The 28,000-nt window shown below is 40.5% G+C and overlaps 1 protein-coding gene across 2 annotated transcripts; it reads right to left on the bottom strand.

Annotated features, from left to right (window-relative positions):
- Nucleotides 1-354: 354 nt before the first annotated feature.
- On the bottom strand, nucleotides 355-27,548 carry TGS1 (trimethylguanosine synthase 1). 2 transcript variants are annotated; one of them, XM_082752466.1, is made up of 13 exons: nucleotides 27,429-27,548; nucleotides 26,631-26,695; nucleotides 24,760-24,932; nucleotides 22,241-23,108; nucleotides 20,605-20,725; nucleotides 19,549-19,635; nucleotides 19,126-19,297; nucleotides 17,272-17,623; nucleotides 16,222-16,395; nucleotides 15,042-15,185; nucleotides 13,486-13,702; nucleotides 12,378-12,456; nucleotides 355-1,283 (listed from the first exon to the last, which is right to left on the bottom strand). In XM_082752466.1, exons 1-13 carry the CDS (start codon nucleotides 27,527-27,529, stop codon nucleotides 1,167-1,169), a joined length of 2,670 nt encoding a protein of 889 aa, XP_082608592.1. In that variant the 5' UTR covers nucleotides 27,530-27,548; the 3' UTR covers nucleotides 355-1,166. The 2 variants fall into 2 exon arrangements, with proteins under 2 accessions (XP_082608592.1, XP_082608593.1); XM_082752467.1 differs by lacking the exon at nucleotides 27,429-27,548 and adding an exon at nucleotides 27,158-27,260 and having other exon boundaries at nucleotides 356-1,283.
- Nucleotides 27,549-28,000: the final 452 nt, after the last annotated feature.

Genomic DNA, 28,000 nt, shown 5'->3' with positions numbered 1-28,000 from the left:
AGATACTAACACGTTAGGCTCCTGATTCAAAAAGATAGATTTCCTTCCTTACAAGGGAGGAAGAAAAAAAATTCCTCTCAGTTGATTATTCTATGCAGTTACTCTACAGAGCTTTGTTCATCAATGCAAATCCATGGTTTAATGCTTAGTCTTTGCTGCCTCCAACATAATGATCTGCTGCACTCCAGGTAGAGGAGAATCAGCACTTAATATCTTCAAAGCTGTGTTCCTACACTCCTACCCCAAAAGCAGTTATCAGAATTAATCTCTTACTTACTGTAAGCATATTTCAGTGAGAATACTATGGCCATGCCCTACAGACACCTCTTCTTTCCTGACTCCTCTTCTGCTTGGTAAAAAAGTAACTGCTCTCCACCCAAACCTAGAGTCGGAAGGCTGGGCTCCCCCTGCCACTCCCTGACTTTGGCACAAGGACCAGGTATCCAAAAGGTCTCAAAAGGGGGGGGGGGATACAAACCTGTGTGGTCCTTAGCTAAGCTACTGGGACAAACCTCCAGTCAGAATGCTTCTCCTAAATATCCGTAACAAAGGGGAAAAAAGGAACAAATAGCAAAGAGGAGGGTACAGCCCTGCTGCCAGCCACAAACACACCCCGTTCTCTCCCCACGCTGCAACATACTGCAGTACTCGCTATAGCAAACATGTGGAGCCGCGTGCCACAAAGGAAACCTGAAAGGGTTTCCAAGTGCACAGGGAGCCAGAGAAGTCAGCTCAGAGCTGTACAAGGTGGTTTATCTGACCACCTGGTTCCACGTTATGTACAGATGCTTTTGTTTCTTAAGCACAGATATTATTTCTTGACACACCATGTCTTTCAAACTATTTGAGTGCCCAAAACAGAGCAAACACTGAAGGAGGCACACACCAGAGTTGTAAAGCAGTCGTCAACTCCTCTTCAGCTGTTTGGACTTATTTATAAAGAATGCATTTATAAAGATTTTTTCTACATCCACAGCTACTCTATTCTTAGAAATTTGTCAAATTGTTATAAAACATTTATTGACAGTAGCATTAAACAAAACATTTTTTTGTGAATAGAAATTAAAGCAGAAAATGGCTCAAGTCATTTTGAACAAGTCAGCTGTACAAAAGCTTATGCAAAGAAGTAAACGAGGAGGTTGGGTTTGGTAGAATCCACGCTGAATTCAGGTGAGGTCACGCCTTATTAGATCACCAAAATAAGCTGTTATCGTCTTCAGTTTGTTATTGAGAAAATTTTGTTCTATTTCAACTTTCCCTCCTGGCCCCGCCAAAGAAGCAATCTGAAAAACAAAGAGCAAAAAGCAGATCAATCGATGCACAGGAAAAGTGGCAGAACCCCCAAACTTTTATTCACATCCCATAAAACATCTTTGCTCTGGCAACACGGGCAACAATATTCCTTGACTCATGCCTCTGGTCCGCTTTCTGTCTCCTTTTCTTCACAGAAGTGAGTGCGGCTTTCTCGTGAGCCAAAATTCCCCTCTACCCCCAAGCCATGAAAATAGGAGAACTACTGATAAGTAATCATTGTTTCACATACTGTGCTGGGATAAGAGATATTGCACCCTTTTTCGCAGGGTACCTTGCACTGGAGCAGCCCTGCTGCTTGCATGTAACAGTGGGGGCAAAAGCAAGCTGCAAACTGTGCCTTGAAGTTGTCAAAATCGCAAGTTTTGGGGGCAGAGTAAAAACAAAAGCTGAAATTAGGAAGCACTAAGGTTGCACTGAAGAGTGGGTATAAGAGTGGGGGAATAAAACGCATCACAACAAAATTAACCCCTTCCACCCCAAGAAAAAACAAGCTGAGGAGGCTGCAAAAAACAGTTACTTTTTTTTTTTTTTCCTGTTCCTGTTACAACCTAAAAACCGCTAATGCTGCATGCATGAGAGTCCCAGACAGTGCTGCTGGTAAGGCAGCTGAATAACAGCTGAGGAATGCTGCAGGTAGAGGTAGAGCCCTGGGGAAAAGCAGTCCCAGGGCAGGCAGCGCAGCGCTCCGCTCCTGTTTACAGTCACCCAGGCGAGAACGTCACGTTCACGCTCTGCTGCCTGAGCCTGGTGGGTGCCCCTAATGCTTAATGATTACAGAAGGTAACTGCAAAGGAAACATTGCAGCAGACTTCGTATTTTGGACTGGAGCAGGCAATGCTCCGTCCTCCTCCGTTCGCATCCACAGCGCCCAGCAGCACCACTTTGGCAGATGGCAGCCCTGCAGACAACGGATTCCTCCTCACCGCAGGCTGCACAGACACAGACAGAAGGAGAACACCACAACTCAGCTTTGGCTTGTTTTTCTCTTCTTTTTTTCTTCTCCTCCTTCATCAGGCCAGCCCATGGCTGCTGCGGCGTGTCCCCCCAGGACTGGAGCTGCCGCAGGTTCGGCTCCCTGCAGCCCTTTTCCTGCCTGCTACAGGAAAACCATCCCTATAGTTCCCTGTTCTGGAAAACTTTCTATGCCAACAACAAAATAATAATAATAAAAGAAAAGGTCTGCATGCCTGCAGTAGATTTTAACTGATCTTTAAACCAAGAAGCCCGTGGCACTGCCAGCTAAAACTTGAAGTTTGGTTTGCGTTATTAACACTTCTAAACTCCTCTGAGACTTCACTCTGTAGCACGGGTTTAAATATAAACATGCCGAACTTCCTCTATTTTACTGCAAGTAAAAAAACAGCCTGCTATCAGGAGGAAATAACAGATTAATCTAAATTATACCTTGAACCTTTATTGACTTGCCCAGAAAATCACCACACTTATCTAAAACAGGCATTTACTTTTCTTTTTTCCTTTTTTTTTTTTTTTGTATCTGCAAATAAAAACAACAGTGTGAGAAGTTTCTTCATCCTTCAATTTAACGGTGATAGGAAAAAAAAAATTTCCACGTTCTTGTCAAAGAGGAACCTGCCACTTAAGTAAAAAAGCAGAAGCAGGCTGGTTTAAAAATAGCACAAGAATCTGAAATTGGCAAGTGATCAGGAATGTTAATTTTATGACTTATCTTTACTTACTTAAAAGTCTAAAAGCAGTTAACATTGCAGGACAATCCTTTTTTTTTTTTTTTTTTTCCTATGAAGACGTTAATTTTGTCCTCTTATTTTTATTACAAACAAAAGATGGGATGACTCTCTCAAGAAGCATTAGTGACTTTGCCTTTTGTAGCTATAGCTGCTTAAATCCTCTAAAATACTGACTGGATTAGTCAATTTAGGATAACAATACTGAAATTACTTTCTTGAGATTACACGCTCCTGATTTCAGGGCACAATATGTATAACTAACCATATATGGCTAGCACATTCATATTAAACAGAAATCTTTACCAAATATTTCTTTTAGCAGACCAAATAAAGCAAAATACTTTTTCAGTAACACAAGTAAATGTCACTCCTCTGCTGAAGGGTGGCATTTACTGAAGGACACCTGAGAGCACGCATGCAATGTCTAGCTTTCAATCTCGAAGCATTAAATCCAGGAGAACTAATTTCAAACGACTCCTAAAAAACATCTGAAAATCCAAAGGTGACAAAATCTAACAATCATGTGAGCATTAACGCTGCAGGGAGGAAGTCAGAACACAAACATCGGGACTGCAGAAATCCATGGCTGTACTCCTCAAAACTCACGGGTGCACCGTGAATGTTTCAGCTTCTCACGTTGGTGGAAGGTCCAGGGCAGCAAAAGGAGCCCAGCAAGGAGGCACTGCCCACTCGGATGGAACTGCCAGCATTCAGAGGAGAAAAACAAAAATACACCACCACCACGCTTGTTTGCAAATTGCTGGAGGCTGCAAATTTAGTTCTGTACAAGCTGCCAGCCTGCAAGCTTTCCTCAGAAGGGCTCAGTCAAGCCTGACAGCTTAATAAGGAGAAACTGATGCACAAAAAGCTTCTAAAAAATATCATCATAGAATCATTGAATGGTTTGGGTTGGAAGGGACCTTAAGGATCACCTGGTTCCAACCCACCTGGCCTTGAACACCTCCAGGGATGGGGCATCCACAAGCCCTCTGGGCAACCTGTGCCAGTGCCTCACCGCCCTCTGAGGGAAGAAAGTCCACTTAACATCTGATCTCAATCTCCTTTCTTTTAGTTTAAAACTACTCCCCCTTGCCCTATCACTACGTGCCCTTGTAAAAAGTCTCTCCATCTTTCTTATAAGCTCCCTTTAAGAACAGAAAGGCAGCTATAAGGTCTCCCCAGAGTCTTCTCTTCCACAGGCTGAACAACCCCAGCACCCTCAGCCTATCTTCATAGGAGAGGTGCTCCAGCCCTCTGATCATTTTTTGTGGCCCTCCTCTGGACTCGCCCCAGTAGGTTCACATCCTTCTTGCGCTGGGGGCCCCAAAGCTGAACGCAGCCCTCCAGGTGTATTGAACTGGTGGAGTACCCACCTTCTAAAAATAATAGCACATTACGGAACAGTGCTTTGAAAAAAACAAAGGTGCTCATCTATTTTTAGAAATATCTATATATATACACGTGTATCTCTGTCTCTGTATCTCTATCACAATTTTGAATTAAATTACAGCGATGCATGTAAAAAGGCTTCCTTAAAAAAAAAAAAGAAAAGGTTGAATCAATGATCATTTGTAGATACCAGCCTACAGGGATGGTACTCCTAATCCTATCCCAACACACGCCAGGCTGCAGAGGTCACCCTCCCCAAAACGCCATGCCCATGTCTCCCCACCACCCTGGCTCTGCTTGCTAACCACGCTCCCCACGCCTGGGGAAGGTGAGCAGCTGGAGATGACTCTTAGTGGAATTAGTCCACAGCTACTGAGACAGTCACAAAGCATTAAAAAAGGGAGCCAACTGGCTTGCTCTAAGTTTAGAATGGGGGATATCAGAAGAGAAATATGAAAAGGGAAATGGACTTGCTGAAGGGGCAAAACGGCTTTGTAGCACTCAGCTGTATTTCTGTACACAAAGGGTTTCCCAATGTCCCCGCAGTTTTATTATCAAAATTCCTTTAGTAATTTCCTACCTGTTTTAGCCATGAATTAAAGCTACTTTGGGTAAGTACACTCTAACACTTTTTTTCCCCACAAAAAAGTTTTCAGGGGTATGAGAAATAAACATTTTGCCTCAATAGCCAGTCACACATTTAAAATATAAATCATTTCATTTTACACAACTAGTAAAATGAAGAAAAAAAAAAAAAAAAAACAACCTAAAGGCTAGAGGAAAAAAATTCCAATCCATTTGAGAATAAGAAGTTACACCTGAATTGTAAGAAATTACATTTGCTTAAAAAATGATCAGTCTACAAAATACATCAACCTTCAGTCTTTTAAGTGTCAACTACTCTAACATCCAAGCATCTTAAAAATGCATCAAATTATTTTAAGATCACCTTCTGACCTCTTGGTTCCTTCTTAGCTCATCTTTGTATTTGTTCCTACATAAAAGTGACAATGCTTGGCAGGTCACATTTGGCCAGGTCTCCAGTTACCAATCGGATCTTAAATCATAGCTGAATTGAAAGGGGCAAATGCTAGTTTTACTAGTCAGCTTCCCACAGAATTCTTAACTCAGAGGTGTTACCATATATTCTGTTGTTAAACTGATGTCTCTGGCATGGTTTTCTGTATGTGGAATGGCAACAGATTTATTTATTTACATAAATAAATAATAAACAGGCTTATTTAATTAAATAAATAAGAAGAAAGGTTTACCCATCTGTACACACTCTTCATTGATTAGTCATTTGTAACAACTGGTCTTTCAAAACCTGAAGCACAGCAAACATCTTACCATCTAGGCACTAGATTGCAGACAGAACAAGAGGTTTTTTGTTTGTTTGTTTTTAACTCTAGATGCTTCCACACTGTCCTATGCACATATTATGGGAGCAAAAGCAGGAAAAAAAAAGGCATCTGCATGATGTGTATTCTCCTTGTGGCCACTAGAGTCATGAGCACTTTGCTTGATTCTAGGATCAGGGAATCACTGTAAACACTAGATGAGTAACAAAGGCAACATTTGAAACATAAGCCAGAACTGCAAGTCCAACATTTAGGACAGAAAAAGCTCCAGCAACAGTGAAATGATTTCATTAAATTAGGTATAGCTATTATAGACAAACATAAAATAAAATAAAAATCAAACAGATAATGCCCTTCCCAAACCAAAACATCCCAAATCCAGGCATCTACCTAATTTTTAACATTTTACACTGCTTTAATGTGTAAAGATACACATTAAATTTTCAACACAGAAACAGAACAGAGTCTGAACAGTGACCTGCTTATTAAAAAGGAAAAAATGGAAAAAATGTATTAGTACCTCTACATAATGCCAAACATAAACTTTTGCTTGCCTCTTACCCTGCCTATGTTTTTAAAAACAAGATATAAAGAGCAAATAAATGCAGTCTTTAAGATCTTCTTAGCAGGGGCTGTGTCATACACCAATTAAAAAAAACAAGCAGATTGCTGGCTGGTCAGCTCACAAATGACTGAGTTACAACTGGCTAGAAAGAATTATTTCACCTGCTAGCTTAAGTAAGAGAGATTGCTAATTCACATTATGATGCAAGTTTACACAGTTTCTGTTAACTAGCTGAATTATGTGGGAGACTGCCGTAAGTATGTCCCATGCCTCTCCGGTGGATCCATGGTCCTTAAACGTGCATCGTCCCCTCCTTTTAGCAAGGTTCAGAGAGCAGAGACATCCATCAGAGTGATGTGGTCATGGAGAACACTGCTTGAACTGCCACAGCCTTGACTAATGTTTGGAAAAAAAAGTATTTATCCAAAGTTGAAAGACAGAACATGATTTTCCCTTGCACAAACTGAAAACTTTGAGGTATGCTTTAGTTCTAAGGACAGGGAAAACCTCCTCCTGCAGATATTGAACAGTGAGTTGTCTGCAGATTTCTTAGAAAAAAGAAATACCCACCTGGCAATGTTTTGCCTCTTACGCTGTTCTAACTTCAAACACAAGTATCTTGTCTGATCTGCCGTATTTACAGAATTACGGTGAATGTGGCCAGCAATCAGCAATTAACGGTTGTGCTCATGGTAAAGTTTATGTTAAGAACTTAATCCAGTACTGTATGAAGTGTAAAACTTTGCATGTGGTTTGATGAAGAAATAATATTTAAAAGTGAATAAAAGAAAGATTATCCTTCGAAACATATTACCAAAAAGGCAGCATTGCTCCTCCTCTTCCTCTGTCAAGCTACGCTACTTTAAGGTCAAAAAATTGCTGGCTGAAAATGGGGAAATATTGCAGGACTTCAACAGCAAGTCTAACAGGCAAATGCATTATTTTCAGTAATGTAAGTTCCTGTTTATGAAACTGGAACTGTATTAAAATTTGATTGTGAAATAGACTCGAATTTTGAAGAGCGGCTGTTTTTTTAAGTTATCCCACTTCTGAAAAATTCTTGACACTTCCTTGCTTTTTATTTTTTTTTTTTTTTTTTCCTACTCCATACCAGCACGAATCCTGACAGTACAAAAACTGCATAGCATGTTAATAAGGTCCACGATGCGGCTTCCCAGTGTTGTGGCTGTAACCTGCTGAGCAGAGCCGGATCCCTCCTAGAGACAATGTGTATACATTGCAGCTTCATCTGATCTGCCCATAATAAATAATAATAGATAAAAAAAAATAATAGATAAATAAATAATAAATAATTAATAAACGCTTCTGAACATTGGCAAATCTTTCTCAAATTGCAGTGTCTTTCTTCTGCCGCAGACTGGATCTTGGATAGACAAAAACATTTTTTCTGACCCAAAAAGGTAGCTCTCAAGTTGAGTAATAATTAGAAATTTCATTCTCAGAATCACCTCCATTTAGCAAAATCACTTGTGTTCTGTCTTAAGAGTAGGCCAACATTATTCTAATTGATTTGCTTGCTCTGCTACAAGGTTCATAACAATTAATAACTGGGTGGATAACTATTCATGGTCAGGGTAAGTAATGAACCCGCAGTTCACCAGTACTCCATCTCTCAAGCTTGTGTAGGCTGATAGAGATGCTGATGTGGTAAAGTGTCTCACACATCATCAGCATACGCATCTCACCCACTTTTTGGGTGAAGCCATCGTACTGCCACACTCCATTCTGACAACCAATATAAGGACAAACACCTCAACAGTAGCACCCACATCACTTAGAAGAACAGGCCACACAATCGCCGCACTAGTATGTGAACACCCAGGAGAACATGTTTTGGTGTCCTACATAACAGGAACGCTTTCTGCAATGAGCTGAAATGAAACTATCCTACCATTACAAAGGAACTCCCACAACAACAAATCCCAGATTCCTCTTTCTTCACTGCAAATATCAAGACACACATGTGTTAACCAGTACAAAACACAGTCTGTGCTAAAAATTAGGATACTTGGGATAAGCCTTAGTCCCTGAAGTGAGTACACTGTACAATTAGGCTGAGCACAGCTTAATAAACACTTCATAGACAGTATTTAATCAGTCTCAACCAGCTTGCTTCTCAAATCACTCATAGAAGTCTTCATTAAATTTGGCTGAAGGTTTAAGATCCAAATATATGATCTCCTGCAGGTGTCTCGTTTCTTTCCCTTGATCTGGTGGAAATGAACCAGCTGAGGAGGACAAGGATGGCTGGGAAGCCTGAATGTTTCCTGACTTCAGGTTCTCTGATGTTAATCAACAGCAGAACAAGGGCAGAAAATTTATTTTCATCAGAATTTTGCCAATGTATGCATATTTTCTATTTTTTATTTATTTTCAATTAATATCAGCTTAAATCAGTACCATTAATTTTTCTCACAGAAGGCAGAAATGGCTTTCAACTGCCCAAGTATTTATCAAACATTTTCACTTAACTTTGCTATGGCATAATTTTGATTTAAATAGGCAAGCCTATTTGAAAAGGTGATTTCTAATTCTTCCCTACTTTGAAGGAATTCTTAGTAGGTCAAACTTATTTTTATCTACACACACACACACACATCATGGCTCCTGAATACTCCCCTAACTAGAAAGAATGTTTTTGAAAGATTGATTCAACTGAAGAATGGATCTATGCTTTATGATTTTTGTAGCAAGTACATGTTTATGAACCGGGAGATTTGATGCAACTAAGGGAAATCCTTCACATTTCTTGTAAGCACACCAAGTGCATCCCGCTGGTTCGCTGCTCCCTCTTGAGGCAGAAGTGCAGAAGTTTGCTCTTCCTCTGCCACCTACACTCAGCAAATCTTGTAAGGGAATTCAGCCTAAGAAAAAATCTCTTTCCTCAAGATCATCTTGACATAGACAAGGCCGTGCCTGCAGGCAGAGTGAGCAATGATTTTTGAATAAAACCATACGGAACATGGTTGTTGTGTACCACGAAGGCGATGAACGCAGAGCCCTCAGAAACAGCTCAGTTTTGCTCACAGCAAGACCACTGTCCTACGTCAGCTATCTAACTCTAAAAAGAAGCATGTGTTCTCCACTAAATTTGCACCACGATAATTAACGTTTCAACTATTTTTGCTCTAAGGTTGATTGCAGTTGATGGGCATCCATTTCCATTTGAGCTGCTGTCAGACAAGCCACTACGCACTGACACCGTGGATTACAGACAGTATAAATATCTGCATGAAGGTTTGTAATGGCAATTAAATCAGCTTCTAAATCAAGTTAAATGGGTAAAGCACACCTTGCTTGTAGATTCAGGTCAGTCAGTGAGAGACAAGAGGAAGGTCCTGAAGTTTTAACAGCTGCCACTTTCCATGCTAAGCCTACCAGACTGCCTGTTCTGGGAGCCATGGGATACCTGAAAGTCTGAGGTATGAGCCTGTATATGCAAAGAGAGAACTTTAAAGGACACAGAAGAGGCAAATCTGACATGCCTGAGGAATGCAATCGGAAATGAACCTTAAACCTTACAAGTTTCAAATTTAAGGCATTGGGTAATCTATTCAGCAAATATTGCTTTATCTAAGTTATTCTGATTTCAGGTGTTAGTCTCCTGCAAAAAAAATGTTCAATATTTACTTAATTCTTTTACAGGTCTCCAGTGTTCGTGGACCATATTCACAAGGCTACATCCCTGCACACTAGCAGGGGTGTTCACAGACCCTTGCCAAGGTAGCTGTTGGGGCAGAAGCCACCCTATCTGATCCATGAGAAAAGAAAGATGGATCTGTACTGTGGGCAAAATCACAAGTGAACTGAGAAGAAAACTGTCTGTACTAACTACTAAGAACTTCAATGATAAATCTTCCTTTAGAGATTCACAGTCCTAGATTTTTAGTGGCATCACTCTTAAATACAGCCAGAGATGATGGCAGCCAAACCCATGGCCTTTACATGCAGTCTGCTGTGGACCAGAGAATACCCTATTGCCCGGACAACTGAGCTGAATCCAGGCCTTCAGCCTGCTTTTAACAACTAAGCTGTGACCACAAAGCCATGACTCCAAGTGACAGCAGTTACACTTCAGCACTTTGTGAAAAGCTGAACCCCTGGATGTATGTCAAGGAATATTCTGAGTATGCCAAAAACATTCAGAACCAACTGTACCAAGATGTAGAGGCAACAAAACACCTAACCTAACCACATACGGGTGCTGAACTGCTCAGCAAGAACAGACACAGGGCTGTGGATAGCACTCTTTGATGTTTTTGTGAGGTCACGAGTTGTAGGTGTCTTTGCTCACTTGTAAATATAGTACAAGTGCTCATGAGTAGAGTAGAAACCTGGTGAGGTGTTTCATTCCCACAATGAAGAACCACTTGATAAAACACCATGGTTAGAATTTGAAATGAGAGAAACTCCCCTTAAAATTAAAGTTCTCATTTAAAGACTCATAAGCTACCAACATTTTACCAGGCTGAAGTATAAAATTCAATTAAATCATCACCCACTGTACAAATGGTGCTGCACACAGCACAGGTAAAGAGCATGCTAATACTTAGGCCACGTAAATTTTAGTCTGTTAGAGTACTCTGCAGATCTTTTCTGCTCTATGTCAGACACTGCTTTTGAAAGAACGGGAAGTAATCCTGGGAATTTCTGTGCTATGATGCACATGAGAAGAACATCTTACTGCTCCCTTCTCAGCTTAAAATCTACACGACATAATTAACATAAAAAATATACAGAGGAAACTATATCAGACACCCAGGGGAAATGCTACAGTCATCTAATTACTTAAAAAAAAAAAAAAAAAAAAAGTATTTGACTGGCATGTTTAATATCAGTCAGTAAAGAGGCTGAGTTTGACATTCACAGAATCACTGAATGGTTTGGGTTGGAAGGGACTTGAAAGAAAATCTAGTTTCAACCCTCCTGCCATTGGCAGGAATGCCACCCACCCAATCAGGTTGCCCAAAGCCCCATCTATCCTGGCCTTGAACACCGCCAGGGATGGGCATCCCTGTCCTACCACTATCTGCCCAAGTAAAAAAGTCCCTCTCTATTTTTTTTTTTTATAAGACCCCTTTAAGTACTGAAAAGCTGCAATGAAGTTTACCTAGAGCCTTCCTCTTCTCCAAGGCTGAACACCCCCAGCTCTCTCAGCCTTTCTTCATAGAGTGGTGCTCCAGCCCTTGATCACCTTCATGGCCTTCCTCTGGACCTTCCTCTAATAGCCTCACATCCTTCTGGTGCTGGGGACACCAAACCTGGATGTAGCACTCCAGGTGGAGCCTCACGAGGACAGGGCAGAGGGGCACAATCACCTCCCTCTCCCTGCTGGCTACTCCTCTGAAAGTGCAGCCCAGGACGCAGTTGTCCCTTCTGGGCTGCAGGCACACACTGCTGGCTCGTGTCGAGCTTTTCATCCACCAGAACCCACAAGTCCTTCTCTGCAGGGCTGCTCTCAGTGAGTTCTTCTCCCAGTCTGTGCTCATGTCTGGGATTGCCCCAACCCAGGTGCAGCACCTTGCACTTGGACTTATTGAACATCATTAGGTTCACATGGGCCCACTTCATATGTCTCTTGCTTGAGAATGCATTGACATACTAACCAAAATGACAACAGTGACACTAGTGGTATCAGGCTGTACAGTGATTTCCTGCAACTCCGACATAAACCAAAAGCCATGCAATTTATCAGATGGTAAGAGCTGGTTATTTTTTTTTTTTCTTTTATATGAATCTGTTTGGCACTCATATATAATGGCTTTGGACTGTCTGTATTTCCAGTCTGCTGCTCTATGAAGGAACGGTTTCAAAAACATGGAAATAATCTACTACTTCAATTTCTAAATACGCCAAAAGTACAGGAAACACATAAATCACTTAATATAATGTTAAAGCTTAAAAAAAAAACCAACACATTCACCTGAACAGGTTTAAAAATCTTAAATTTCTGCTTATAATATTTAGGATTTAAGCCAGATGAGCTTTTTGTATTTTTCAAGCCATCATCCAGTAACCTACCTGGTTAATGTCAGCATTGCGGGGTAGAAAATATACAATGTTGTTGGTGATCTTCTTGGAGAGCCTGAAAATTTCAAATGTAGAAGCCAGTAAAGGAAAAAAAGAAGAATGGGGATGGATAAATTGTTATATATTCATTCACCCTGAAAACATGTCCCAAATTACATTATTATGCAGTAATGGAATGGCTGCGTAGGTTAAATACTGTTCTGAAATGCAGAAATTACTACTGTCTAAATGCAGAAACTGTTTCACCATTATTTCACTAGAAAGCTAAAAACTTACTAATTTCCCTAGAAAATTTAGCTGGACTGCAGATAAGTATTTGAGAAATTGAAATGTGGTTTAGAGCCAGTACATTTTGTTTGATACCCACTTTCTAATCCATTTTACATAATCATCCCACATATGCAAACAAAGATCTCTTTACCCTTAGAAGTATGGCTATAATTTAGCAAAAGAAGAAAGAACTGAGATTATTTGGAAAATACAAACATCACATTTGAGGAAGTTATTACGCAAATGCCTTCCCAACTGAATGATTGCTCCCTACCACAGGAATACATTGATGAAATTTTATACATTAATTAAAAGAGCTAATATTTTGTTTGTATTCCTCTGCGCTTTCCCATATCACAACTGGATGCTAGTTTACATTGTAAACAAGACAGTTTTCATTACAAAAAAAGAATTCATGATCAATCATAACTTATATGACTAATTACTGCCTACATGTTACACTTGCCTACTTGATTAACTCCATTTTTTGGAATAAAATCCTATAAAGAAATTAAAAACGTTGAATATTTAAGCTAGAAGATGTGAACATTTTTCTAAAAGCTTTTTCTTCCTTTTAAGAATAACCCTATATGAGAATTACTCTTTTGAATAATAAAAATATTTAATTTTAGGGAGTTGATTTCATATAGCTGAGGCTGGAGGAGAATTAAACAAACAAATACCTGTGACATTAACTGAAGCTTACATAAGTTCCAACCAGCAAATTGGACATGGCAAAGCCCATCTCAAAAGAGGGAAGGGGAGAAAGACAGAAAGCATAAACGACTGAAAATCACAATCATGAGGACAAACAACTTTGAAAGGATATCCATCTGGGCAGATCATTGTTTGGATATCGAAGATTTCAGCGGTGGCATAGTCAGGCCCACCCCAGGGAGGGCTGAGGAACACAACATCAGCTTTCAGGTCAGCAGCCAGCACCATGAAGTCTCCGCACATAAACTCAATCTTTTCGGCCACACCATACACCTCAGCATTGCTGCGTGCAAGGCTGAGTTTCTCTGGATCAATATCAATAGCGATCACTGGAAATGAACAAGAGAGGAAAGGAAACACACAAGTAACATGAGTTGTGAAGCACACAAACCATCTGACCACCATGTGGATGCCACCCAATTGCCAGGTAGAAGCTTCAGAGTGAAGATGTTCACATGCAGCCACCAGATACAAGTCACATCTGTAATTTGGTTTTGTGTGCTAAGAGAGAACTTCATTTTGTAGGCAGTAATAGACATGAAGCTTCAATATCTCAAAGGGAAAGGAAGATCCTTATTTGCTGTAGAGGCTCCACAAATGGAGGAATGGCCACATTCGCACCAAAGCAGAGAAACACCGCAGCTAAGGCTCAGCCCAGTTTCAAAACTGGGAAGCCACTACATGCCATTAGTTTTGGGAGTCTTACATCTATTACCATGACAATCCCCCACCTCAGCTCAAGTACAGGACAGGTAAAGCTGTCTGCCTACGGGAGGCAGTCCTCCTCTCTTCCATCTTGGCAGAAGCCCAACAGCTTAAACAGTGGCAATTGGAAACTCATTTTTCTCCTGTTAAAGATAAAACTTTTATCTTGTGGCTGATCGTGTTGCCCTGAAAACTGAGTATCCAATAAAGCACAAAAGTTATAATAAAAGGGCAGTAGAAAATCATACATATTTAGCTAAAAAATACAAGGAACTATGTGAAATTTAGAAAATATTTATAGAATGCATCATAGCTTAGCAAATTTAATGCAGTACAAACTACCATTTTTCTCACTCGGAAATTAGTCAGAGCTGTTATTTGAGCTGGTATTTTACCAAAGTGTTTGATGAGTAGAGGAGGATTAAGTAGTCAATATTTTACAGAAAGCGCTCTCATGATTCACTGCAGTTTCATTACCTGGCAACAGGAACTAATACCAGTATCAAGTTATCATCACTTCTCTGTATCTGGTCCTGCTGAACCTGCAGGTGATCCCATTCCAGCATTTTAAATACTGTTCACATGTAGCATGTTTTTTGAGTACATAGACCTAATGTAACTGTTGAGAAAAGCAGCAGCCATTCGGTGTTGCTGCAGGCTGGCACTGCAAACAGTACTTAACCTTTATCAGCAGTCTTCAGAAAATCCTACAGACTAGTTCCTATGCCATGTAAAGGTAACTTTGACTAGTACAAAATAAAACCAACTTTGACTTAAAGCATTAAATAGGTTTTATAGGTTCTTTTTAGGAAGAGCTTAGGAAGCTCTTATGATGATTCTGATGAAGCAAAAAAGATTCTGTTGCTTCAGAAGCATTGAATAAAATTTATCATTGAACAAAGTCCATACTCAGATTTTTAGGGAAAACGACTGAAGAAACAAAACAGTGTGCTACACACTTACCTCTTTTCGAGGTCAAAGCAAACTGGATAGCATTTCCTCCTACCCCACAGAATGCATCCACTATTGTATCACAGTTGAACGCCTGAGCAACACGGACTGCAATATGCTCAGCAATCTTCTCAGGAGTGACAGAAAACCAGCCCTCTGCAAAGGGAAGAGAAGTGTATTTTTGCCACTTAGTTCAAGGTCACCTAAATTAAAAACAAACAGCTGAAGGTTTAGCATTAATCCCAGCAATTCTAGCTTAATGCATTCAACCAGGAAATACAGGCTTTCAAGATGATAAACTCTGGTTAGCCCAGGGATCTGCTAAGCAAACAAAGTCTCACTGGAGTGTATAGATATGCCTCATTCTCAGAGAATGCTCTGTTGAACTTGGTGCCTGTCAAAGAAAAGTACACCAACACAGCTGCAAAAAACTTTATACACTATATATTCATAATTATATTATATATATTCATATATATATATTCACAATTATATTCACAATTATGCTCTGCAACAAGTAAAAACAGAAATACATCCTCTTACATACTATTATTTTCTTTACAGCAGTGTCTTGTCTGCCAAATAATCTACATGTTTATATGGAAAAGCATTAGAAATTAAAGACTTATAGAAACAACATACAAAGTAGTAATCCTAATTCCTCATTTACCTATGAACTGATGATTTGGAAGTGGTTTCCATGTAAACATGGAAAAATGTGACCTTGAAAATAACTGCTGAAAGCTTTTTATTTTAACAGAAAAAAATTACATTCATCAGCACATTTCAAATTCTCACAAAATTATTTCATAAAATATACAGAACAGAGCGATAGAACAGATTCAATAGATAGAATCATTAAGCTTGGAAACGACCTCCAAGATCATCTCAAAATAAAGTCATCCAGTTTCTGAGAAAGTCCTGATCAAGTATTATTGGGGTATGATCATCCGCAAGCATCAGGACTATCAGAAAGAGGGGTGTCCCATGCTAGGAGCTCTACTATAAGCTCTAAGGAAGTCCTTCAGTTTTTTTGTTTGTCCACACAGCAGCTGATGGAATTTGTCCAGAGCTGCAAACACACACTCAGTAATACTCCACTTAGCAAGAAAATTAGTAATAAGCTGCGAGAAGGTCACCAGTCTGGATACATTTTATACCACCAAGTCAGTGTACTTTGTACTAAACGTACCTCTGTCTAGTTTAATCCCCTCATCAAACCGAGAGAACAGCCTGTAACGTTGTGCCCAGTACTTGACTAGCTCTGGATCTGCAGCAATCTCAGCAGGTATAGATCCCAACGCAATTTTATTCTTTCTCTTCCTTCTTTTCTCCTTCTTCTTTGTAGTATTTTTTTCATCTACAACTGGAAGACACTGCAAAAGTTAACAATTACTGTTCTCATAGGCTAGAAATGCAACTGGTAAATAGGTAAGAGTCAAGATATAGAATGTTCAACGCTACTAAATGACCTTTATTACTGTTTGCCGGATTATGCAGATTTGTGGTTTCAGTCAAAAAAGGGCATCCTATATAACAAAGGAATAAAGTAATCTATAATGTATCTGTAACAGTCCTAAAATGAAAAGATTTCACCCATTATTTAATTTAGCAGGGAAGACATGATCTTCAACTGATGGCAAGAAGCTCTACATAGTGAGCTACCAAATGGATCAGAGATTAATTTAATGTCCATATATAAAAAAAAAAAAGAATAAGAACCAATCTAGATGAGAACTTTGCAGTAGAACTCTAACATAACTGTGGGAAGGATTAAACTCTATGCAGAAACCTGAATAATCCTATTTCATTTTTTTCCAAGTGTTAAATTAGTAGGTTCACACCATAAATGATATTTTTCCTAGGAAAAAATATTTCAGCAATGCATGTTGCCTAAAGCTCAGCCATGTGCATCTGCGAACTCAAATTTGGACAGTCCATGCCTCTACCTGAAATTAATCACCCTTACCTTACAGGAGAAAAAGATGTGTGAGCAAGAGACCTGTTAGACCACACGTAAGATTAACAACAAGTGTTCAAATAAAGAAATACTATCTAAATTAAAGGTGAGACATGGGATTTAAGTGCTCCAGGAACAAGTTACTTTCACTGATACAGCTCTAAATTACCACTTGGAGAGAGAAAGTCTTTTTGAATAAACAGCATAAATAAATAGCACACAATGCTGTAATTTGGGAGAGAAATTGCCAATTCATGTCCAGTTTGTAGGAAATAGGAATACCTGGGCTCACATCCTCTGTTTCTTCCCGGAGATAATCTGGTATGTCCAGAGGGACCAGCACCCTTCCAGAGCCACACTCCGTCTTCCTTGTGCCCTGGCAATCTGCACTGTTTGCTGTTGTGACCTTCGCTTCCTCTTCAGGCTTACTTGTGCCAGGTTCACCACCACCCACGCTGGAAGGCAGGGGTTCAGGGTTTTGAATGTTGAATCTCACACTCCGTGTGGTGGTAACGCTGTCCTGATCCTCCGAGTCGCTGCTTGTGGACGACCCTTCCACTTTATCCTGAGGAGAGGCCTTCTGGGACGCGGCTTGCTCAACAGGTGTGTTAACCTGCTTCAGGAACTCTTCCACCTGGAATTGTCAGATACCACAGACTGTGAGATGCGCTGGTAACCAGGTGCAAATAGGGCAGTTTAAAAGCATTACAGTTCAAAATCACCTACCATGGATACAATCTGCCATTTTGAAACAAAGTAAAATATCTACTAACAAGTAAACCAAAAACATTCAAGTTTTTAGCTCTGCTCCCTTTGCACAACTTTTTCACAACAAGCTGTCTTTGGGAGCCAGACACCAGATTGATGTAAAAGAGAAAAACTCCACAAAATCAACAGCAAATCATTCTCAAATAATATCTGAAATAGAAATAATCAGATTTCCCAGAAAACAGGTGACCAAGACTACTACATTTTAATTAACTGTTTTTTTTTCTCTGATCTGCATTCCAAGAAGCTGTGTTTTGCCTTTCAGGTTAGCATAAACATGTAAAATGACCTTCACACATCAGTTGCCTCACCTCCAAGATGTACCAGATGGTGCATGCATCAGATCTACTGCACAGTAGGTAACTCAGCATTACATCCTGACCGACGTACAGACGTCAGTTCAAACTCTTCAACAGGATATGCAGATGCTCAATTTTAAACTTATTTGCTCTGGGTGGCACTAGGCGTAGGGCAGTTCTTTACCAGAAAGTCTGAGGAAATTTCTAGTTTTTTACCTTCACGTAATCAAAATGCTCCTCAAACTGTACTGGCTTCAGGTGCAAGACCACAGTGACAAAGCTTTTGATGCACAATTACAGCAATGGGACTGGAGTGTAAGACAATATACACTGTCACCAGCAGAAAACAACGTTGTACAATAGGGTATTAGGGAACACCAAGCATCCCACAAGAATGCAAAGCAACATTTACAATCTGAGGTAACATTTCAAAGAGACTTGACTACTTTAAGGCATGAAGTCATAGGTGGAAATATATGCAGACAGATGTCTAAGCAAGAATGTTGGTATCACTAAAAAACATAAGAGAGCAGGAGTCAGGACTAACCAACAGTAGCTGAAATTCTATGAAATGAACAATCCTGTTTCTGATGTTCCATCAAACCCCTTGTTTGGGCAATCAACACATTAAGTCCTGTGTAGATCTTTTTACATGAAAGAAGCAACAACTAATATTAATATATTAATGTATTTTATGCAAATCCATATTATACAAATGTCTTTGTTTTTTCTCATAACTGAAATGACAGCATCAACAAATACCCTCATATCCACTTTAAGACCAAAGATACCTTTTCTTTTTAATAGCTACAGAAACCTACGCACTCCTCTGAAGGAATGATGCACCCAGACATTAAGAATGACTTCCATGTAACTTCACTATCCCTCTTAACAGACTGACAAGAGTCCACTAATGCCTTTCCATATCTGCTCTAACCTAACTATTCTTCACCGAAGCAAGATGAGGAGGAGAGGAGGGAACAAAAAAAGAAGAAAGAGCATCAGACTGGCAATTAAAAAAATGTCACCTACTCTATGCATTTTTTTTTTCCATAACGCAACAGCTCACCTTCTTCAGAGTTTTATTTTTTTGGGAAGATGTTTCAGGTTCTTCTGTAAAGAAGATGTGTGTGTTCTTACTCTTCCTTGGTTTACGCATGTCCAAAAATCTGGACTTAAGTTTTGCTTTTTTCTCCAAGTACTGCACGCTTCGGTGGGTAAAATCTGGAATTCCACCATATCTGAAAAAAGAAAAAGATTTAGTTGGCATATTTCCAATTCAAAGTGCTTTTCTTGTTCTTTAACTCATTTCTGTAACTTTGCATTTCTATTGCTAAAGCTTACAGTTTTAAGCTCACAGCGCTAAAGACTAACTTTGCATTTATCTTCAAAAAGGTTAACAAAATTGGAATGGAGATGAATGGTCTAATTAAATAATTTCAACAGAGTAGACTTGCTGCGAAGAAACCCCGAGCTCCTCATAAGCAATTACTTTTGTCCTGTGCCACACTTGAAACCCAAAATAGAACAGGTTTCCTCAGGATCTTCCACTGGATTCTCATCCACGTCCAGTTCATGGCTAGGAAAAAACACAGATGACCCAAAAGTTTATTTCTGGTAGGAAAAAAAAAACAAAAAACAAACCACACCACAATTATTTTAAACCCACTATTATTTTAAAGAAATGCTACTAGAACTCCTATACTGAGACCATTTAAATGTGAATTTCAGTAATTTTTCCCCACACACTGCTGAAACCAAAAAGGGCAGATAATACTAGTCTATTTATATGCATAAGATCTTTTTATCCAAACCAGGGACACTATGTCCTTCTATAGGGGTAATAATATTCCAGCTATTCTGAATAATTTCTCAAAACGTTTAATACCAAGCCCTATGCAGAACACAAATCATTTGTTCAGCTGATTTCCGAATTACCTTCATGATTTATTATGTTATCTATCACATTATCCGTTATTAATCTTATGGCAACAGCAAAATGTTATAACAAAAGCAACATCATTAGCAGATAATAATTCCATTCATCCCCTCATCTTTGAGTTTGTAAACTTACTAGAGGAAAGAAAGAGCCATCCATCATCTTTGTGGTTATAAATTTGCAACAGAGGGAAGAAAAAAAAATGTGACAAGGCAGAGATTAGCTATTTTATGATTGTCACAGCACTGAGCACTTTACTGGCAACACATAATTAAATTAAACAATACAAAATATTTAACCTCAGACCTTCTGCACTAACTAAACCTAAATAAATCATCATATCCCATTTTAAAATCTTATATACTTCAGTGACACAAGGTATTATCACCCTGCACACAAGTCAGCATCAAAGCCATATATTCTTTTCATAAAGCAAAGGAAAATAAGAAATATCTGCTGCTTCTTGCCAGGTAAAGTGGTAGGCAGTGATGGAAGACTATGTGGGTTTGCACTGAAATTTTAACTCATCATCTCGATCAAACAAATTGACGCTATAAATCACAATTTGAAAAAAAAAAAAAAAAAGATGGTCTAATTTTCATGACTTACCTTCTCTTAACTTTGGCAACTCTGTTTTCAGGAGGCTCTTCTTCTTCATCTTCATTTCTGTCAGGAAGCAGCAACTGTTCTTTGTCATTTGAACTACACGAGTTACACGACCCCTGTGAACCTGAACAGATGAGATCATATTTTCCTTTTGCCTAATCAATTCCAGATCTTCCCATCCCCAAAGTACATCTGCAGATACAGTTGTTTTACATATTCAAATGTGACAAATAAGGCAGAGATGCCAAACCATCCAGACCTTTACCTATCTTCATTTGAGGGACACCTTCCAACACAAGCTTACAGTATTAGTTACACTGCGGAGTTAATAATCTTAAGCAGGACCGACTTCAAAATATCTCAAATCTCCAAGAAAAATAAACGGATTCCAGGATAAAAATTACAAAGTTCCTTCCTTGCTCTTAAATTTAGTTTACAGTTAAATAGCTGTGTGAAGACATTCACACAGGTTTAATAAGAGAGGATTCCAACACCTTCTCTCACATCTTGTTGGAAAGGAGATTTTTCTTTCATCTCTGCCATTCAACTGTACTGTAGGATGAAGATGGGAGCAGACCTGCTTCTTCCTTCCTTAGAAGGTCACTAGCAACACTCAGAGGTTTTCCCCATCAAACTAAAGCCCCAAGATGCTGATCACGTACTTCATCCCTTCTCTTCAGTGGAGGAAAGCATACATCAGTCAGGAAAGCTGTTACACTGCTGCTTATCAAGCCAGCAAACAGGATGCCCATCTCCATTCTCTACACACTGAACTGGTTGGCTAAAGTCTGCAGCCCAATCTTGCACATTCCTCATGGAAACTCTTCCAGCATTATAAGGCACACACACTGCCTCTCACTATACCCCTCTATGAGCTGGCACTTTCACTTGTCAGCACTAGCTATGCACAGATGAATTTGGGGTTGTAACGATGACTGCAGCTCACTGCCTAACTGACAGCTTAATGCTGGAAAGGACCTCTGGGAGTCATCTGGTCCACAGTAACAGATGGCTGTCCACTTGTACCACAGAACAAGAGTTTATTTTCAAGCATGGCATTTTTAGACAGCAGGGGAAAACAAGCTACAAAAAAAAAACCACCACCAACAACCTGCCAAAAAAACAAACCAAAACAAACCAAACCAAACCAAAAAAAAAAAAACACACACAAAAAAAACAACTGTGAAACCACATTTTTGGAAATACAAGCTGTGTTTAAATTTGTCAGATTCATGAAAACATCAACCTGAGCTTATTTCATTTTTTTCAGACTGTCAGTGAGAAAAACATCAGCTGAATGACACTGCTTCAACATCAATACTAAAGTAAATAAATAAATCAGTAAGCACCAACAGTGCTTTCTCACCACTTTCTGTAGTATATTTGGGAGATTTATGAAGTATATGTTGTGTTAAAATCACTGTGGATGAAGAACGCATTCAATACACAGGCTAGAGAGGAGAGAGATGTACCAGAGAATCAGAGGAAATAAAACGGAATGAATTGTGCAACCTTTCCATGATATACTCAATCCATGTTTTAAAACAGCTTGATAAAGACATGGCCTTGGTTTTTACATTTTTGTACATAAACATTTAAAAATATACTGGTAGAATCAATGTTGGAGATTTTGTATTACCTGACTGGTTAATACTTTTATTTTCACAAGATGCACTCCTTTTCCTGGTTCCTCCATCACAAGGCTCTTTCTGGCTTGAAGCACAAAGACACTGGCTTTCACTGTTAGAGGAACCGTGCTCTTCAGGGTCTTCATGGGTTACTGCTGGAGGTGCACTGCTCTGCTCCACTTCTTCCAAATTCAGATTTAAATTACAGATCCCAGAGATTATCTCATTATGGGGCTCAGCACTTGAAGTGAGTGTTTCCTCACCTCTGGTGTGAGAGGGAGACAGCTCCAAGCTCAGCACTTCGCTGCATTCAGCCTCCAGGCTAACAAGGTCCTTTTTTCCTGACAGATCTGCCTCCTGCGCTACCCCATGAACTTCCATGCTGTCATTTTGTGAGCTCTCTGTAGTCCATCCTTGACTTGTCCAGTACTGAAACTGTTCCCAGTAATACCAGTATAGTTCACTATAATGCTGCTCCCACTCCTCCTTGGTGTCTGGACTATTCCAAGGCTCAGAGGCTGTTAAGACCTCAAGTGATGAGGCCTCTTCATGCTTCTCCAGCCAGCTGTGCCAAAGAAGGCCCTCTCCGTACTCGCTCCAGTATTTCTCCCATTTTTCTTTAAGTTCATTGGGTAAGGCTTCATTAACAAGAGTTTCTGAACTTCCACAGTTCCCTTCACTTACAATTTCAGTTTTGCTCTTCTCACTTTGCTCTGTAGCTGGGGCTGGGTCATCAGAGATGGACTGCTTATGATCCCCATTAGCTTGATCCTGGCATTCCTGCCCCATTTTATCCCTTTGTTTTTGCTGTAATTCCTTTTTCTTCTTTTTCTTTTTCATGATCTTCATGTTACTTCTCTTTCTGTATTTTTCTGTTGCCTAAAATAAAATGAATAAACTTATTTAGAAGTCCAAAACATCTAGGCAGTCTTTTCTTGTCCTCCCTGCATGTACATTTCTGCTTCTGTTGTAACCCTCCCTCTCACTGCAACCCCACTGTTAGCTTTTTCCCCATAAAATGGGCTTAGGATTATATGGGTCTGATAGGACCTAGCTGCTTAACTCCAGCTCACGTCTGATAAAGTTGTGACAAACAGCAGTGAGAGCTTCTGTAAAAAGATGCACCAAGAGAAGTCAGAATTCCAGACAGAAGCAGGATTGCTGGGAAAGAAGTCACTCGCTGCTCAGGGATTTACAAAAAAATACATCAATGTGAAACACCATAAAATGCTGAAGGGAGGTTAATCAAAAACTGTTGTCACTGGATTGAGCTCAACAGTAAAACGCAGTAACATGAAGGACTGCTTGGGGGGGGGGGGGGGGGGGGGGAGCATAGAAACACAAGACAAAAAACTTTTTCTGAAAGAAAACACTAAGGTTTCAATAAATACAACTCCACTTGCTTCAGTGGGGCTTCCTGTGCTTACACACGAGATAAAAAAATCCATGAACAACACAACATTCTACAAGATAAAGCTGCCAATTTCTGAATAAACTGCCAAATTAAACTTGGCAGGTACAAGGGTGGTGGTGGTGATGAAGCAATACAACTCACATGGCCAAAAACCTGCAAACGTATGGGTATTACCCCAAATGCCTTGTCAGTTGCCATCCCTGGTTTTGTTGCACTGACACATGCATAAGGTGTAACGTAAAGGAGTTAGGTTCAGAGAACTGGCATTAATATTTTGTTCACATCCCTCATAATGTCATGTTAATACACATGGTGCAAAGCACAATGCTTAGTAGTAATCTAGTAAAAACATGTATTATTTTCTCACTTGACTTATTTGCAGTACTACTAAATAGCAACACAAATCATACGCATACCTTGGGCTTGAAGTCAGATGCCAGTCTATTAAAATGTCACCATTTAAAATAGTAAATAGAATAAACTTGTGTATTAACAAATTAATCAGGTCAGAATAATAGAGTGCTCTGCAAAAAAGGCGCTTTCACTCCAGGGAGGTCTGTCTTCTATGAAGCAGTTGCAGTGAATATCCCACTACCTTATTCTCACCCACACAAAACTTTATCCTTCCTTTAGAGCCAAACTGCTCTGTACAGGGAGCAGAGTACCCCAGCCTAACTCCTGTCCTTTGGAACAGCCTGGCTTGATCAGCTACTAGGGCAATGCACTTACCTAGCTTTTTCTACTACTATCTAAAGCTTAATGGTTAAAGGAGACAATGTGAACACACATGTTCAGTTTGGAATATACATGCTGTCCTGCAGCAGAGCACCAGTGTTACCATGGCTGTTTTAAAACAGCTCCCTCTAGCAGCGCAAGCAATACAGACAGAGAAGCACAAAGCACAGCCAACCCCTATATAGTCCAACTGGCAAATGGGTTTTACAAACTACAAGACCACAATGGTATACGTTGCTAGAGGTACCTGAGCAAAACAGCTTAACCCCAGCTCTGATACATTTCCATGAACCGCAGTCTCAAAAATAATTGAAGAGTAGATGTGCCCCTACATTTGGAAAGATAAAGTAAACAGAACAAATAAAGCACATAAAGATTTACCACAAAGTCCCTGTGAGTTGACTGTCCGCCAAAGTGAAGAGGCAATCCCATACTCTTCATAAGCTCAGCCTCTGAGTCTAGTTCAATTTCTTCCAGGTCCAGAGCATGATTACTGTCCACCTTGAATGCCACATTGGGACAACGGTTTTCCTCCTCAGATGCTTGTTCTTCCCCTATTAACAAATTATATTAAGTGAATATAATCTGATTGACACCTCCATGCATCAGTACGGCCTATAAAAAATAGCAGGATCACCTCTTAAGCTCTGCCATTTAAAATTCTTCTCTTAAGTACATGAGAAGCTATTAACAGATACAGCATCTTTCATCTTTTGCTCTAGCTCATCAAAACAGTAATATTACTACAAACGTAAAGTTTTATATATTAGCATTTTTTTCCCATTAACCTGATATTAACACTTGCATGAATTCCAAACTTTTTAGCAAAAAGAGGAAGCAAAAACAAGTGGAGAACTGAAGTGCTTGACTAACAGTAGAAACCAAAATCCAGCTTCAATAGCCAAAACTGTGTCTGACTGGGATGGAGTTAACCTCCTTCACAGCAGCCTGGACTGTGCTGTGTTTTGGAATTGTGGCTGAGACAGTGTTGATAACACACTAGTGTTTTGGCTAGTGCTGAGCAGTGCTTTCACAGCATCAAGGCTCTTTTTCCCCACTCTGCACTCCCCATCCATTAGACTGAGGGTGAGCAAGAGAGACTGGTAGGGGACACAGCTGGGACAGCTGACCCGCCTGGCTACAGGGATCATCCATACCTTATAATGTGATGCTCAGCAATAAAACCTGGGGTAGAAAAAGAAAGAAGGGGTTTTGGCTACCTAGGTGGCTGTTGCTCAGAGGCTGGCTGGTCACTCATTTGCTTATGAGAGGTAACAAGCAATTTCCTTTGCATAGCTTGCCTTCTTTTTACCTGTTTCCCATACCTATTAAACCACTTTTACTTCCAGCCATGAGTTTTCTTGCCTGTGCTCTTCATATTATCTCCCCTATCCCATGCAGCAGGAGGGAAGCAAGCAAATCAGGCAGGGTCAAACCACCACACACATCCACTTCATTAACTGGAGAAGCAAACTGCAACAATGCCCAGCAAGCAACACAAAAGACCCCACCACTACAGTATTGTAAAAAGAAAATTCTTTACAGTAGTTGTTTTGGTATATATCACAGCAAACTTAAAATACAAGAAACCACCAGTTTTGTTACAGTTCTTTCAGAAGCAACAAAGATGATATGATTTTAGAAAGATGTACTGTTGAACTGCAGAACCTATTGATCTCTAAAATATCTGATCAACTATCGAATCACTGCCTTCATATCAGATTTACAAAAAATATTGATGGTGTGGCTGGCAAGACATCAGGGTCATTGCTTCTTCCCTTAATTCTGGCCCAACAGATTCATCAGCACCAGCTAACCTCCTAGGCTAGGGAAGAGGCAGAGGACTGTACTGCTGCCAGCTGGCCCACCTAGGATCTACAGACATTCTGCTATAAAATTAATTTTTAGTTGGGGAAGGTGAAATTATGAATTGAGAGCAGTCAGACACATGAGGTAATGGACTTTGTGCAGCAGGCAGCGATTATGTGCGCTGGTAAATCTGTGCAGGCAGAAATAAGCATCGTGTCTGGCTTGACAAAAAGTTCCACATCAAGACTGTTGTGACTTGAAAGCTACATATGTGCCACATTTGTACTCACAACTGTCTTTGTAACAAAAGTACAGAAAAATATACCAAAAATAGCCACAAAAGTATGGGCTAGTGGTTACGCACTCCTACTGTACCCTAAATAGCCACACAGAACTCACATAATATCTGGGCACACAGCGTGCTGTGCATTGTATTACCTTACCTGTACTGCCATTGTCATCTTTGACATAAAATCCCTTTAATCCCAGCTTATATAACTTCCGATCCCTATAAAAATAAAGAGGAACATTGATGCAGCTAGCCACCATTAAATAAAGCGATGAAAAAAAACGAAAAAGGCCTCCCTAAAGCCTGACGAACAGAGCCTAGAGACGCTCAGAAAACACAGCTAGAAGGCAGAATCCCCTGAGGGCATTTTAGGGCCAGAAGAGTGTAATTTTCGGTGGGTCCCGGCCACCTCCCCGTGTCCCCTCCCTCTGCCTCCGCGCGGGCTCCCCGCAGCCGCGCGCGGCTGTTTTTTTTATTTTCTCCTTTTTAATTGTTATTTATTCATCACCCCCCTTTATTTTCCTCCCCCTTCCCTTCTTCCTTTTCCCTTTTTCCTTTTTTCCTCGCCTTTTTTTCCTCTCCCTCCCCCTTTTTTCCCCTCCCTCCTCCCTTTACCCCCCCCCCATATCCGCTATAGCAGCTCGGTCTCCCCCCAAACACACACCCCGACCCCTCACTCACTCGACGAAGGCTCGGGAGCAGAGGCACACGATGCCGCCCGCCGCCCCCGCCCGCAGCAGCAGCCCGGCCACCAGCACCCCCCGCGGCTCCTGCACCATCCCCGGCCCACGCCGCAGCCCCGCGGCCGCCGCCTTCCGCCGGAACTGCCGCCAGCAGCCGGCCCGCCCCGAGCACCGGGCCCGGCCCGGCAGCCGGGGGAGGGCGCCCGCCGCCCCCTTCCTTACAGGAATATGAATTCCCAGATAATAAAATCGTGGTTTTGTGGGCTTACCTGGTAGCCTGTCTACTGGCAGTGGCAGAGTTATAGCGGTATACATGCATGCCCTGTTCGCAGCCCCCCTGCGAGGTGTTTGGTTTTGATGTTCGCTGCATTCAACACAATCTGCTCCGGTGTTTGCTGTGCTGCCTTGTTTCATTTGCATCAGTGCATGCTGGGTTACCAGGCTGTATGGCCTCATGGGAACGCAAAATGGCCTTGGGAGTTTTAAGAAGTGTCAGATAGGAAATGCGGGAATCACACAGAATCACAGAATTTCTAGGTTGGAAGAGACCTCAAGATCATCGAGTCCAACCTCTGACCTAATGCTAACAGTCCCCACTAAACCATTTCCCTAAGCTCTACATCTAAACGTCTTTTAAAGACTTCCAGGGATGGTGACTCCACCACTTCCCTGGGCAGCCTGTTCCAATGTCTGGATGCAGGACTGACCATACAGGTGGCAATAGGACAACCACCGTCCAACAACAAATCCTATCGATTACTGATTAAGGAGGCATTGGGGAGGCATTGGGGAGGCAAGGACAATCCCCAGACATGGACTGTATATCTCGAAACAAGACACT

This window comes from Aythya marila, assembly GCF_965140915.1.
Source record: "Aythya marila genome assembly, chromosome: 2".
Lineage (NCBI taxonomy): Eukaryota > Metazoa > Chordata > Aves > Anseriformes > Anatidae > Aythya > Aythya marila.
The sequence above is the reverse complement of the archived record's forward strand: the minus strand, read 5'-3'. Positions and strand labels throughout refer to the sequence as shown.